Genomic DNA, 13,833 nt, shown 5'->3' with positions numbered 1-13,833 from the left:
ACAACATGTTCAGACCCCACCTACTGCAAGATCCACCTCGCAACCAGCATTTACCTTCACCACCAACCTCCTGGGCAACAGCAACCCTAAAGCCAGAGCACAATAAGAGAAAGGAAACAAAGTATGCTGTCAGAATGCGGATTGATGGGACAAAACGTAAAAGACATGAATGGAATGAGTGGATAGGGGAGGCATCTCATGATATTGTAGTAATAAAATAGAACAAGCTAAGTCAGGTAATAATTGATGCGATCTTCCATGAAGGATAATAGCTGAAACAGAGGAGGTGCAGGAATGACACAGTTAATGCAGATAACGGAATACTAAGGAAATGATTGGGTTAAATGGAGTGAGAGTTAAGGATTACCTTATGGGGATACTCAGAACTGGGAAACATAAGGAAATGATGGTTGTGATGCACAAACTACTACTAAGACAGGAGTACAATGACAACTTCACGGCGATGGATGACACGTTAAGTAAAGGTGCCTTGATGAGTCCACACATACTATGCAAAGTTACTGCTGTTTGGAGACTTCCATCATACAGAAATAGGTCTGTTGTTGGATGCATGAAGAGCTAAATTGTTGGAGGTGACAACGGAAAAACTTAAATGATACAGAATGTTAGGGACTAACTGTTGCCCATGTGTCTTACCTACCAACCTGTCGGTATTGTATACCATGTTAATATTCACTCTGTCAGACACTGCAACACAAGGACATCTTGGTACAGAAGAGAAAGCACCTTGGACAACCTTTGCAAGTGAGAACTGATGGATCTGACGTCTCATTGACTACATTCTCTCTGTGTATATGTGGGTAGAATTACCGACAATATGTAAAGTAAAAGGGCACAAGTGCAACTAATGTTACATTTTATTGTGGCAACGTTTCGCTCTCCAGGAGCTTTGTCAAGTCTCACTCTAAGCCTATATATACCCTCTGCGTCCATGTACTGTTTGTAATGACTTGACAAAGCTCCTGGAGAGCAAAACGTTGCCACAATAAAATGTCACATTAGTTGCACTTGTGTCCTTTTACATTACATTCTCTCTACTACCACCCTGCACCTCTCCTTCCGACAGTATATAAGTCTCCACACTGTCGCTTGTTCCTTCAGAGTGTTTCAGATGATGGAACAGAACTCTTCTCTAGGCTGAGGAACTGACAACCTCAAATCTCCGACTTCAAGGGTGATGGACTGATTACATCGTCTTCACATCTCTACTGCTCCTGTTTACTTTTGTACTCGACTGAAGAAGCCTACTGTGTAGGCGAAACGTTTCGAAATAAAGTCGCCTACCTGTTGCCCACGTGTCTTACCTACCAACCTAGAGAGTCTATAAACCAGTGAGACTGTGCTATGTGTTCAAACTAAGTGACTCTAACGAAGGTGATATTGAATATAAGAGGTTCCTTGAAGCTAGCGACCACGGAGTACTATGGTTCGATTGCCTTGTGAAAGTGAATGTGGAGACAATTGTAGATTATTATAGAACAAATTTGACCTTTAAAAGAGGAGGCTACACAGACATAAGTCATTACTTATATTTAGAGCCATAGAATAGGAAACTAGTTGGGAAGACAGTGGACAAAATGATGTAAAAAGTGCGTCGGTATGGAGTTTTATGACTCTGATAGCGGGTTCTATCCCGCAGCATTAAAAGCCAGTGTCACTGGCAAATATAGAGCATGTAGTGGTATGGAGAAGAATGTCATTAGAAGGATTAGGGATCATCTTGAAAGGAACATATTTATAAGTCACAGCCAGCATGGATTTAGAGTTAGTAAATATCGTTTCACAGATCTGCCAATTTTATGACTTGGTAGGTAAAGTCAGGCAGGAGAGAGGGATAGATGTTGGATTCTAAAGTGACGTTCCATACGGTATCCCGTAAGACAATGCTCCGAAAGCTAGAGAAGCAGGCAGGAATAACAAGAAAAAGCACTGCAGTGGACTAAGGAATACTTAACAGGAAGGAAACGCGAGCTACTGTTCGGGAGGAGGTGTCAAAATGGGGACTCCAAAAAGATCAGTACTTGGGCAAATTCTGTTGATGGCGTATATAAACAACATGACAGATGAAATTCGGGTCAAAGATATCCGAGGAATCAGATGACGAGAAGCTAATGAAAAAAATGCAAACTAGAGGAGACCAGTAAATACTTCAAATGTATCTGGACAAGCTGAAAAATTATTCTTGCAAGTAGCTATTAGAACTTAACTGCAGCAAATGAAATGTTATGAAATTCAAGGAAGGGCAAAGACGACTGGAAACAGAATACACAAACCTTCCTATAACAGAAGGACAGCGCGTTGAGTATAGTTCTAAGCATTTCATTGGTGGCACACACCAACTGAATACCAGCTGCAGCAAGCAGAAGACGTACATATTTTAGGGTGTCTTCAAAGAGCCTCAGCACTGAGGCACTAACAACCCTGTACCTGGCATATGTCAGGTGAAGCGCCCGTATAGAACCCACATCTTATGAAGTATGTTAAGAAGCTGGGAAACGTGCGAAGATTTCCTACAAGACAAGTTCCAGAACTGAGGGAACTATGAGGAAAGACTAGTAAAGTTAAACCTGATGATACGGGAGTACAGAAGGACTTGGGGTCACGAAATTACAATGTACAGTTTACAGTGAGAAATGTGCAGGGTTGACTGGGCGAGTGAGTTTGAAAGGCAGGTCTCAGGTACATGAGGTAGCAGCTGAAAACTAAAAAAGATGAGTCATAGGGTTGCCAGAAAATGGTTCATGAGCCTTTGAGTAGTCAGGTAGTGAAGCAATCAACTCAGGAGTGTTGTGGAATAACTATGTTTGGACTCACACAGCAAGTAGAGAATGAATCCAGTATTGGACGAAGAAGAGGCCTGCAACCACAAATACGTGAGTACAAATTGGACACTACACGGTCAATCACACATACACAGGGTCAATTTCGTGTGATGATTTTCGTGTGGGGTGCATATTGCTTATCCAAGATTAGCCTCATGATGAGGAAAGTGATGACTGGGATAAGTGAAGACCTCAGCCAGGAGGTTGAGAAGAGCGAGGCAGTAGCCCAGCAGCAGCAGGTAAAAGGCTCCCTGAAGGTGGTCCAGACCCAGGACTTGCTGGCTAACACTCACCTAAACCAGAGACAGGTCAGCATGATCAGTATGCATTATGTGCTAGCTCAGTTTTTTTTTTTTTTTTTGATGAATGCAATTTAGTAAAAGCATTTACGGTAACAACATAACTAAGCATCAGTTATTATTATTATTATTTTTACAGTAGTCTGGCGTAATTAATGTAGTTTGGTTTCTTTTCACTTCAGAAGAGTTTGCTACTGACTTCTGGCAACCATCCAGCTATGGTGTGACTCCCATCGGTGCTACAGCAACTATTGTTCTATAAGGCTCTTCCTGCAAGCCCCTCAAGGAAGGTTCCTTGATGTTGGTGAGGGGCTCTTGATTTAGGGAATTGGATCTGTGCTCCAGTTCCCCGAATTAAGCCTGAATGCCTTCCACATCCCCCCTCCCAGGTGCTGTATAATCCTCTGGGTTTAGCGCTTCCCCCTTGATTATAATAATAATAATAATCTTCCTGAAAGCGTTCTCTGTGGGTACATGTGGATTCGCCAAATTCTCCACTTCACTTAATAATTACTGCTGAAATTCATGATGGATAACGTTACATCTAGGAAGTGTGCAGCCATTGTACCTCTTACAAAACATGCTCATTTGAGTATCAGACAGATCGCTAAAAAATAAAGCCTAGCAAAGTAACTGTTGGCCGGATTCTGAAGAGAACTGATGACACTGGTGTTTGTGGAGCGCTGTGTCGAGGAAGATGTAAAGGAAAATGCAAGACAACAATGACTAGGTTATCATAAGAAATATTGTGAAGAATCACAAGAAAACCAACAGTGTTCTACCGAAAGAATTGGCTTCACCTGGCCTAAATATTTATTCTTCAAGTGTTCGACAAAGTTTCCTTGAAATTGGCAGCATTGCCAGGAAACCGTTAGAAAAACAGTTATTGGCTACTGTTAAGAAGAAGAAAACGGCTGCGGTGGGCACTCGACCGTAATGGATGGATGACAGGTGAATGGAGAAAAATATATTTTCAGATGAGGCGCATTTTCAAGTACATGGGTACAGATCAGTGGTAATAAGACGGACCAAAGTCGAACTTCGGAGTGGACACATTTAACAAGCGCCAAAACACCCACCTAAGATGTTCATGGGTAGTTTTACTGCGAAAGGCCCTGGACAGCTTGTTATTTTTTAGGGAACGATGAATAGTGACAAATATAAGGCAAACCTGATAACTTAATTTCTTCCAATTGTGGATAGAGACTTTCCTGATGGAGAAGGCATTTTCCAGCAGGATCTTGTTTCATGCCACACTTCCAGAAAAATGCTGACATTCTTCGAAGAGAGTGGGCTAAGTGTTCTGAATTTGCCTGGAAACACTCTTGACCTCAACCCAACTGAGAATCTATGAGTAATAAACAGACACAGAATCACGAAACAGGACTGTTCATCTGTGGAAACGCTGACTGTTGCTGTTATTAGGACGTGGTACCACAACGAAGAACTTGCCATAATGCATTCAACATTGGCCGATAGTATGCCAAAACATTTATTAATGTTTATAAAAGCAAAGGGTAGACATATCTCTCATTCAGTTAATTATCTGTCAAATTATTGCAGTGCATTTTTCAAATAAACATTAATTTTCCATATAAATGTCTTATGTCATCACTGTCCTATTTATATGCACACTATTGTATTATTATTTCCACGTTTTTAACACAATTCTAATCAAAAGTGATGTTTATTAGTTCATATGAGGCTACAAATCATTATAAAACGTTTATAATCAAGAAAGAGGGGTGTTAATGTTGCAATTTTATAACTGTAGTGTAAAGCATCCCTCTGGCAAGACAGTGATGGAGTGAATGATGGTGAAAGTTTTTTTTTTTCGGGCCACCCTGCCTTGGTGGGAATCGGCCGATGTGTTAATAATATGAAAAATAATAAAATCAAGAAGCATATAACTTATGCATTATGATAAAATTAGTCTTAATGAAGTTAACATTTTAATTTTAATCGAAAGTTATAAGTCTGGAGATTCAGGAATAAATCCTGATAGAAAATGATATAAGTAATAATAACAGAGGTTATTGGTCCGCCTTTACCTCAGTGTAGAGCTGAGCATCATTTCCATCTCTCTGGGACCTGCTGAGTCTGCGGTCAGCGGTGATCACCTGGTCCAGCCAAACTTTTAGGACACCCGCCTCAATAAGTCTCTGTTTCATCCTGCTGATCTGATTTATGAATGGCGCTCCTTGTCTGTATGGCGAGGATAATAAAGAAAACAAAAATTACACTGTGCTTTGAATGTATAGAAGGAAAATCGTATTTGATGAGAAAGACACTTTACCTAACTATATGCACAATTACTTACCAGGGAGTAAGATATTTTTCAGCATGTTTAAACATCTTCCACTCACCTAAACCCCCATGCATTACCCCCGAGGATAGGGTATTCGGTGGTCCCGACGTAGAAGGGAGTGTTGCCTAGTTGGTCGGTGTACAAGCGAGCCAATTCCACACTGAACTGAGTCTTGAGGAGAAGGTAGGAGAAAGCACCAGCCATCAACCGCTGTCCACCCTCTTTTATATCGTAAATCTGTCTTAGAAAAGCAGGCAGTTTCAGGTATGTAGTTTTTCTGTTATTGTGACAACCTTGAATTCAATGTGTCTATAATTCGTTCCAATTAATTTTAACTAGATGAATATGATAAGAAAATACTAACTGTAGCAAGTAATACACATGTCACATAAGACAGGAGGATATTAATCACCACAAATCTATTACTGCCAGTGATTCTCCCACACGTTACTAATTAAAATATTTTCTAAAATTCTTATTAATTTCCGTTAGTCTTCTATACGTATCGCGTCCTGAGGCTCAAAGTTTGTTAATAAATCAGACAAATGTAAAAGGTTTTAAAGGAACAAAATCTACAGCACTAGTTTTTAGTGCCATTATTAGTACAATTTGCTGTATTATTACTCATCATCTATTTTTTATCTGTCGTACATTTTGTATATTTAGATACCATACATATAAAAGCTAAATGTTTCAATATGTCTATATTTCAGTGTTTCTATTTAGGAGGTACAAATACTATAAGAGCCGAATACCGTGACTGGAACAATACACAAATAACCCGCACATAGGATAATGAAACTTGTATCTAGTGACTAATTAACAGTCCAATTCAGAACGAAAGGTCATCACCAGTTTTATTCTCACAGGTGCGAGTTATTTGTGACGGTGGTATAAAGATCTTGACCCCCTCTTAACTTTAGCTGTCTAACTCGTGATTAATAGGATGTCCATCTTTTAGTCCATCTTCCGAACCGAAAACCCATATTAACTAGCATCGGCCTTCAATTCGGCAGTACGACATGACTTCGTTACATATTACACAGAAAGAAAGGGAACATTTAGGAGGAAAAGTAAGTATTCGCCAGAGGCAGGAAGAAAAGACGGGGTCAGGAACTATGATTCGACCCCTGCAACCACAAACAGGTGAGTACAAATATGTGAGTAAACGGTAATGAGAGTTTAAAGATATCCAAAAATGAGAAAGGCAGTGGCAATATAAACACAAATGCAGTATAATGTGATCACATTATACTGCATTTGTGTTTATATTGCCATTGTGTCGGTATTTTATACCATTTATTTCCACCGAGAAAGGCAGTCATGCCAAAGGAACAGAAGGTGAAGAAAATGAGATGGAGTAGATAGTGAGAGATGTGGAAGTTAGCCAGGTAGAATATGATGCAGTATACTTCATTATGAGCAACATTAGACTATTGATGGTGGTGTTCATTGCTGTATTAATGTGATCAATACTCTCTACGTAAAAAGAAACAATTTAGGTAATTGAGAAATATACTTCAGGGTGTTTCTGGAGAAAGCAAAGATAGAGAATGAACAGAATGCGTACTGAGAATGTCTTCAGAATCAAAAACAAATGAAAAATTAGATAGGGAGGGGCTGGGTTTGATTGGTGTCATTGGATACGGGAGTTATTTCTTGGGTAGCTTTAGGTAGTGATCGTTTTGATAAGGACCTGCCTCGCATGGGCCAGTAGGCCTTCAGCAGTGTTCCTACATTCTTATGTTCTTATAAGAAACGTAAACATAGGCAGATCAATCTCATGCTTTTTAACCTGCATATTTTTCAGTATTTTCTGAATTTCAGGATCAGTGCTCTGGTTGAAGAAAAGGAAGAATGTTCCTTGTAATTCAGGTGACCCCCATGACCAGCCGTTTTGTCTCAGTATGTCGTGGAATGTGTTGACAGGTGGACGCTTGCTCTGGATGAAGAGGTTTGCCACAAGTGAGGAGCGGTAAGCAGAGTTGATGATGAAGGAGGCCAACAGCCACAGCCCAACCAGGACCTGGAGCCCAAACAGACATATTGATATTTCTAATCACTGAATCTTATTGTAAATATGAGGTGAAGTGCCTCCACATACAGATATTTTACTTAAATTAAAGACAGAGTTACGCCCTTCATAAGTCCATGCGTGAATAATTTGATATCATCTACTTATATCTTAAAATATCAATATAAGAGTCAACACAGGTTACAATCCTCACAAATACTATTCATTGTAAATAAATTCATTTTATTCAGTCTTGGGCTTGTATTCATATTGCAGTCAATAACATTTTTTATGAAGCTCGATTTATTAATATTGTGTTCAACCATGGACTTGCTTGACCCTTGGCCTTCTTGGCCCTCTTATGCAGTTTGCAATAACATCTTTGGACTTCTTTGAATGGGACTTGAATATCGACCAGGAGATTGGTAGCTGTTTATAAACAGCTCCATTAGAAGCTTCAGATTTGTCAAATTGCACAGTGGTAACCAATATACATCTCTTCTAATTGCTCACTCATCAAAACTTAAAGAAGATTACGAGAATATCAAAATGTTCTTGAAGAAGATTTGTTATGTAAAGTAAAAGGACACAAGTGCAACTAATGTGACATTTATTGTGGCAACGTTTCGCTCTCCAGGAGCTTTATCAAGCTGGATAAAGCTCCTGGAGAGCGAAACGTTGCCACAATAAATGTCACATTAGTTGCACTTGTGTCCTTTTACTTTACATATTGTCGGTAATTCTACCAACTTTATTACAAGATTTGTTATCATGAACACAAGATATCTATTTGTGTAATTCTGAAGATGGTAAACCTCTTCCTTGCTTGTATGGTCTAAAAAATAATTAAAATGCTATTTGTAAGCTAACCCTGTCTGACCAATATATTTTTCACATTCTTTATGTTTCTCATTGGCATACCAAATTTCTCAAAAACTAGAGCCAATGAAGCAAAACCGATAACATACTCGAAAGCAACACTACAAACTCACTCTAAAATAGGTGTAATATTATTGGAAAGAAAATGAGTGTCGACCAGTATAATCACTGATCAAGACTCATTAAACAGTCACCTATTCGACTATATTACCATCGGTAAAATAATGTTCAGAGGATGGGCTGTAACATGATTTTCTTAACTGTGTTGACTATCTGACGTGACGAGTGTTTGTGTTTTACCAAGTGGCTCGTTGCTCCCTAACAGAAAAACATTAATGAGTTCAAACCCTGGTCCTGTATTTATACTAGAGTGACTTGTCTGGTAAATCCTCTTGGTTGTATGTACATATTATATATGTACATAATGTTGTTAGTACATAATTGTATATATTATACTGTGATTATACCAGTGATGGAAACCAATACATATCAGTGGTAACACATTCATAAATCTGAATATTTTTCCTTCGTTTTTTGAGAGTCAAGAAATGAAGTGTTTTTAGAAATTAATACTTGCTAAAACCTAGAAAGGAGGTAACTCAAAATCTTACTGGTGCTGATGAAAGAGATATCCCTACCCGTCCAGAGGTATTAATGGGGACATCAGTGAGAGGTGCCGACAGCAAGATCTCCAGGCTGGCAAAGCAGGCAGACACAAGGTTAAAGCCACGCCTGGATGACACCCAAGCCCAGGCTTCCTGAATTAGCCACATAATGATGCCGACCACAGAGGCACATATTATTACTACTATCCAAAGCTGTCCTGAAAAACAAACAAAAACTAAGAAATATACGCCTGAAAAATGAGTGTCTTGAAGTAATTCTTAAAATGAGCACAACAGTATATACACACACACACACACACACACACACACACACACACATATATATATATATATATATATATATATATATATATATATATATATATATATATATATATATATATATATACACATATATATATATATATATATATATATATATATATATATATATATATATATATATATATATATATATACATTTATGTCGTGCCGAATAGGTAAAGCTCATGATTTTCGCTTAAATAGCAAGGCTCTTCTTGCCGAATGAGGCAAGCGAAATTTTTTTTATGAAATAATTTCGCTAAAATCATTCTGAACCTAAACAAAAAAAATATTTTCGTGTGTTTGTTTATTATTAAATTATCGTAAACTTATCTAAAATATATATAATTGGATTAGGCTAAATTAAATTGCGCTTTTTAAAATATGGCAAAGTAAGTTTTCTAAGGCTCTTTTGGTATAAAATTATTATTTTTTTCATGAACATAAATGAAAAATATATCTTTACGCAAAGAAGAGAAAATTTTGGAAAGGACTTAATTTTAAATGAGTTCTTGAGTTTACCTATTGGGCCCGACATATATATATATATATATATATATATATATATATATATATATATATATATATATATATATATATATATATATATATATATATATATATATATATATATATATATATATATATATATATATATATAGTGAGGTGCTGGCCTGATAGTGATAGTGATAGTGAGGTGCTGGCCAGACCCCTTATATAGCTTCCTTGGATGCTTTACTTTCATAGTTCCTTGATAATGTGAGTAGTCACGAAAGCGCTTGGAATTTCTCTATTTTTTCAGAGTGGTTGTTTTGCATATATATATATATATATATATATATATATATATATATATATATATATATATATATATATATATATATATATATATATATATACATATATATATATATATATATATTCTAAAGAATGGCGCATCCAGCCAAGCTAGATGTTGCACCCGCCTTAGAAGGACATACGGTGGTGTGGACGCCTCTGAGCTAATTTCATTTTACTCCCTGTTTGTGCACTAGCCCAACAAACAGTATATTATATTATTGTACACGAGAAACGAGTGGTATTCTTCAATAACAACACTGCACTAGCCAAGATCACCATGGGGCCGGCCAAAGTAGCATGGGTTTGACTCCTTGGGTACTGCGGTGTTGTTATTGATCAATACCTCTCGTGTCGCGGGTACAGTAATATAATATATTGCTTGTAGAGCTAGTACACAAACAGGGGGTAATATGAAATTAGCTTAGAGGCGTCCACACCACCATCTATATATATATATATATATATATATATATATATATATATATATATATATATATATATATATATATATATATATATATATATACATATATATATATATATATATATATATATATATGTATATATTATATATCTATATACATATACATATATATATTATATATATTATATAAATATATATACTATACATATATATTATACATATACATATATATATATATATATATATGTATATATATATATATATATATATATATATATATGTATATGTATATATATATATATATATATATATATATATATATATATATATATATATATATATGTATATATATATATATATATATATATATATATATATATATATATATATATATATATATATATATATATATATATATATATATATATATATATATATACAGATATATATGTCGTGCCGAATGTGTAAAACTGGTCAATTAGCAAGTACTCATTTAATATTAAGTCCATTCTAAAATTTTCTCTTATACGCTTAGAGAATTATTTTTTTTTATTAATGTTAACATAAAAATTTATAATTTTCCACCAAAAGAATCTTAGAAAACTTACATAAGAACATAAGAAAGAAGGAACACTGCAACAGGCCTACTGACCAATGCGGAGCAGGTCTATGTCCCCCACCCCCTCCGGATTAGACCAATGACCCATCCCCCGGATTATCCCAATGACCCACCCAGTCTGGCCATCCCCACTCAAGGATGGAACACTGTACCAGATCCAGCAGCACAAGCTACTCAGGTCCAACTCACACCCACCCACAGCCACTCATGTATTTATCTAACCTATTTTTAAAACTACACAACATTTTAGCCTCAATAACTGTACTCGGGAGCTTGTTCCACTCATCCACAACTCTATTACCAAACCAGTGCTTTCCTATATCCTTCCTGAATCTGAATTTTTCCAACTTGAAACCATTGCTGCGAGTCCTGTCTTGGCTGGAAATTTTCAGCAAGCTATTTACATCCCCTTTATTTATCCCTGTTTTCCATTTATACACCACGATCATATCCCCCCTAATTCTACGACTTTCGAGAGACTGCAGATTCAGGGCCCTCAGTCTATCCTCATAGGGAAGATTTCTGATACATGGGATCATCGTTGTCATCCTCCTTTGTACGTTTTCCAGAGCATTTATATCCATTCTGTAATACGGTGACCAAAACTGAGCAGCATAGTCTAAATGAGGCCTAACCAAGGATATATAGAGTTGAAGAACAACCTGAGGATTTCTATTATTTATACTTCTAGATATGAAGCCAAGAATTCTGTTAGGTTCATTGCGAGCACTAATGCACTGTTGTCTTGGTTTTAGATCACTGCTAACCAGAACTCCTAAATCCTTTTCGCAATCTGTAGAATTAAGATCTACATCATTTAGTTTATATGTGGCATGGTTATTTAACTGTCCAACATTTAGAACTTTGCATTTGTCAACATTAAACTGCATCTGCCACTTTTCCAACCATTGCGTCAGTCTATTCAAATCATCCTGGAGTGCTCTAATGTCCTCATTAGAATGAATTGGACGGCCTATTTTGGAGTCATCAGCAAATTTGCTTATGTCGCTATTTATTCCCTCATCTATGTCGTTTATGTCAATTGTGAACAACAACGGGCCCAACACCGCTTGTGATGTGCCCCCATTTATGCAAACTCTCTGCTGTCTATTTGTCAGCCATGCCTCTACCCAGGAAAAAATTTCTCCTCCTTTTCCGTGTGCCCTAAGTTTTCTCAATAGCTTCTGGTGTGGAACTCTATCGAAAGCCTTACCGAAGTCCTTATACACAATATCATATTCATTACCATGATCTACCTCCTAAAACACCTTAGTGAAAAAAGTTAGTAAATTCGTTAGACAGGAACGCCCCTTTGTAAGACCGTGTTGAGAATCATTAATCAATCTGTGCCTGTCAAGATGGCTACGAATTGCTTCGGCAATTATTGATTCCATAAATTTTCCCACTATGGAGGCAAGGCTTATTGGTCTATAGTTCGAAGCCAAAGACCCGTCACTTGCCTTGTAATTAGGTATTAAATTTGCCATTTAAGTTAGTTAAAGATTATCCGGTATTCTTCCGGCCCAAGCCTTGTCCAAGTGGTGGCCCGGCCTTGGCTTCCTCTTTAGGGAGTGTCTGAGACCTAAGTTTCCCATGGGAGGAGGCACAAGTACCTCCTCATCTTTGGGACCAACTGTCTCCAGGCCTAGCCACAAGCTAGACCTCTCTGGTCTGCCATCCCCGCCCCAAGGGGGCAAATGGGAATGATAGTCTTATGAGCTAAAGGCTCGGGCTCAGGCACCTACCCTACCCTAGAAGGATTAGGCATGGTGTCGATATTTTTTGCCATTTCCACTTATCAGGCACTAAGCCAGTTTGTAGTGATATGTTAAAAAAGATTAGCCAAAGGTATGCTAAGTTCCTCTTTACATTCCTTTAACACCCTTGCAAACAGTTCATCAGGGCCTTATTATAACAAGAGCAATTTATTTTAGCCTTACTCAACTAAATATACTTTAGATACGTTTACAATAATTTAATACTAAGTAAACACAATGAAATATATTTTTTTTCATTAGGTTCAGAAGGATTTTGGCGAAATTATTGCATACACAAATTTTCACTCGTCTTATATTACAATATGAGCGTTGCTATTTAAGCAAAATGTATTTTGTCTTTAAATAAAATATATATTAATTAAATATAGGGGGTGGTAGGAGAAAATTCTCAAACAGCATCAGGGAGAACCTTGAGTTTTCCCTGAAGCAAGTTTATTCTTTTCTCTAAGGATGAGGGTCACCAGGACAGTTCGAGAGGTGGTACCTCCCTATTCTTTAAAATATATATATACATATATACATATACATATACATATATATATATATATATATATATATATATATATATATATATATATATATATATATAAATATATATATATATATATATATATATATATATATATATATATATATATATATATATATATATATATATATATATATATATATATATATATATATATATATATATATATATATATATATATATATATATATATATATATATATATATATATATATATATATATAAATATATAATAAGATCACAGTAAACAGGTGATTTCATTAAACTTATTAAACTTTGCATTGTTGATGCAAAATTTGTATTTAATGATAAGTTTTACACTCAGAAGTTTGGTATGGCAATGGGAAATCCTCTTTCACCTGTTCTTAGTA

At 36.3% G+C, this 13,833-nt stretch overlaps 1 protein-coding gene across 1 annotated transcript in view; it reads right to left on the bottom strand.

Moving 5' to 3' along the window:
- Window positions 1-2,980: 2,980 nt before the first annotated feature.
- LOC138852791 (probable glutamate receptor) overlaps window positions 2,981-13,833 on the bottom strand; it is a 45,289-nt gene continuing 34,436 nt past the window's right edge. Inside the window, exons 7-11 of the mRNA XM_070085679.1 lie at window positions 8,982-9,166; window positions 7,246-7,476; window positions 5,509-5,687; window positions 5,194-5,347; window positions 2,981-3,136 (exon numbers count right to left, since the gene is read on the bottom strand). Of these exons, the coding sequence (XP_069941780.1) occupies window positions 2,981-3,136; window positions 5,194-5,347; window positions 5,509-5,687; window positions 7,246-7,476; window positions 8,982-9,166 (905 nt within the window). The remainder of the gene's footprint in view (window positions 3,137-5,193; window positions 5,348-5,508; window positions 5,688-7,245; window positions 7,477-8,981; window positions 9,167-13,833) is intronic.

Source organism: Cherax quadricarinatus, chromosome 16 (genome assembly GCF_038502225.1).
Source record: "Cherax quadricarinatus isolate ZL_2023a chromosome 16, ASM3850222v1, whole genome shotgun sequence".
Classification (NCBI taxonomy): Eukaryota; Metazoa; Arthropoda; class Malacostraca; order Decapoda; family Parastacidae; genus Cherax; species Cherax quadricarinatus.
This window is presented reverse-complemented; position numbering and strand designations above follow the sequence as displayed.